General features: G+C 44.4%; 1 protein-coding gene across 1 annotated transcript in view; it reads right to left on the bottom strand.

The window, feature by feature from the left end:
- The window catches only part of LOC120044775 (DNA-directed RNA polymerase II subunit RPB1-like), a gene marked incomplete at its 5' end in the record, with an annotated part of 40,323 nt that extends 39,841 nt beyond the window's left edge, over positions 1 to 482 (bottom strand). Inside the window, one exon of the mRNA XM_038989450.1 lies at positions 1 to 482. This exon is cut by the window's left edge and continues 250 nt beyond it. Coding sequence (XP_038845378.1) covers positions 1 to 482 — 482 coding nt within the window.
- Positions 483 to 1,862: the final 1,380 nt, after the last annotated feature.

Genomic DNA, 1,862 nt, shown 5'->3' with positions numbered 1-1,862 from the left:
GGAGAAACATATGGAGATAGAGAGGGAGAAACATATGGAGATAGAGAGGGAGAAACAGAGGGAGAAACATATGGAGATAGAGAGGGAGAAACATATGGAGATAGAGAGGGAGAAACAGAGGGAGAAACATATGGAGATAGAGAGGGAGAAACAGAGGGAGAAACATATGGAGAAACATATGGAGAAACAGAGGGAGAAACAGAGGGAGAAACAGAGGGAGAAACAGAGGGAGAAACAGAGGGAGAAACAGAGGGAGATAGAGAGGGAGAAACATATGGAAATAGAGAGGGAGATAGAGAGGGAGATAGAGAGGGAGAAACAGAGGGAGAAACATATGGAGAAACAGAGGGAGAAACAGAGGGAGAAACATATGGAGATAGAGAGGGAGAAACATATGGAGATAAAACATATGGAGATAGAGAGGGAGAAACAGAGGGGGAAACAGAGGGAGAAACAGAGGGAGATAGAGAGGGAGATAGAGAGGGAGAAACAGAGGGAGAAACATATGGAGATAGAGAGGGAGAAACAGAGGGAGATAGAGAGGGAGAAACAGAGGGAGAAACAGAGGGAGAAACAGAGGGAGATAGAGAGGGAGATAGAGAGGGAGAAACATATGGAGATAGAGAGGGAAAAACATATGGAGATAGAGAGGGAGAAACAGAGGGAGATAGAGAGGGAGATAGAGAGGGAGAAACAGAGGGAGATAGAGAGGGAGAAACAGAGGGAGAAACATATGGAGATAGAGAGGGAGAAACATATGGAGATAGAGAGGGAGAAACAGAGGGAGATAGAGAGGGAGAAACAGAGGGAGAAACAGAGGGAGATAGAGAGGGAGATAGATATTTAAATATTTGCGCATTGTTACTGTAAACTGTAAACACTGTAAATATTACATTTTATTCTTCAGGAACTTCTGTGAGTGTAATGTTTACTATTGTGCTGTTTATTTCACTTATGTTGATTATCTACTTCACATGCTTTGGCAATGTTAACAATGTTTCCCATGCTAATAAAGCCCTTAAATTGAAATTGAAATTGAATTGAGAGAGAGAGAGGGAATAGAAAGGGGGAAGGGAGATATATTCTCCTAAATTTGCAAACGGTAGATAGCAAGGCCGAGACTTGAAACAGACTCTACGGCTCAGAGGTCTTTCTGTGTGTTATCACGGCCAGACAGGACAGGTTTGTGTGTCTCTCTCTCTCTCTCTCTCTCTCTCTCTCTCTCTCTCTCTCTCTCTCTCTCTCTCTCTCTCTCTCTCTCTCTCTCTCTCTCTCTCTCTCTCTCTCTCTCTCTCTCTCTCTCTCTCTCTCTCTCTCTCTCTCTCTCTCTCTCTCTCTCTCTCTCTCTCTCTCTCTCTCTCTCTCTCTCTCTCTCTCTCTCTCTCTGTGTGTCTGTCTCTGTCTCTGTCTCTCTCTCTGTCTCTCTCTGTCTCTCTCTGTCTCTCTGTCTCTCTCTCTGTCTCTCTCTCTGTCTCTCTCTGTCTCTCTCTGTCTCTCTCTCTGTCTCTCTCTGTCTCTCTCTCTGTCTCTCTCTGTCTCTCTCTGTCTCTCTCTGTCTCTGTCTCTCTCTGTCTCTCTCTGTCTCTCTCTGTCTCTCTCTGTCTCTGTCTCTCTCTCTGTCTCTCTCTGTCTCTCTCTGTCTCTCTCTGTCTCTCTCTCTGTCTCTCTCTGTCTCTCTCTCTGTCTCTCTCTGTCTCTCTCTGTCTCTCTCTGTCTCTGTCTCTCTCTTTCCCTCCTTTTACTTTCATCCAGTCTCTCTCTGTCAATTCAATTCAATTCAAGGGGCTTTATTGGCATGGGAAACATGTTAACATTGCCAAAGCAAGTGAGGTAGATAATATACAAAAGTGAAATAAACAATA

This window comes from Salvelinus namaycush, chromosome 3, assembly GCF_016432855.1.
Source record: "Salvelinus namaycush isolate Seneca chromosome 3, SaNama_1.0, whole genome shotgun sequence".
In the NCBI taxonomy this organism is placed as follows: Eukaryota; Metazoa; Chordata; class Actinopteri; order Salmoniformes; family Salmonidae; genus Salvelinus; species Salvelinus namaycush.
Note: the sequence above shows the minus strand (reverse complement) of the source record. Positions and strands in the feature narration are given on the sequence as shown.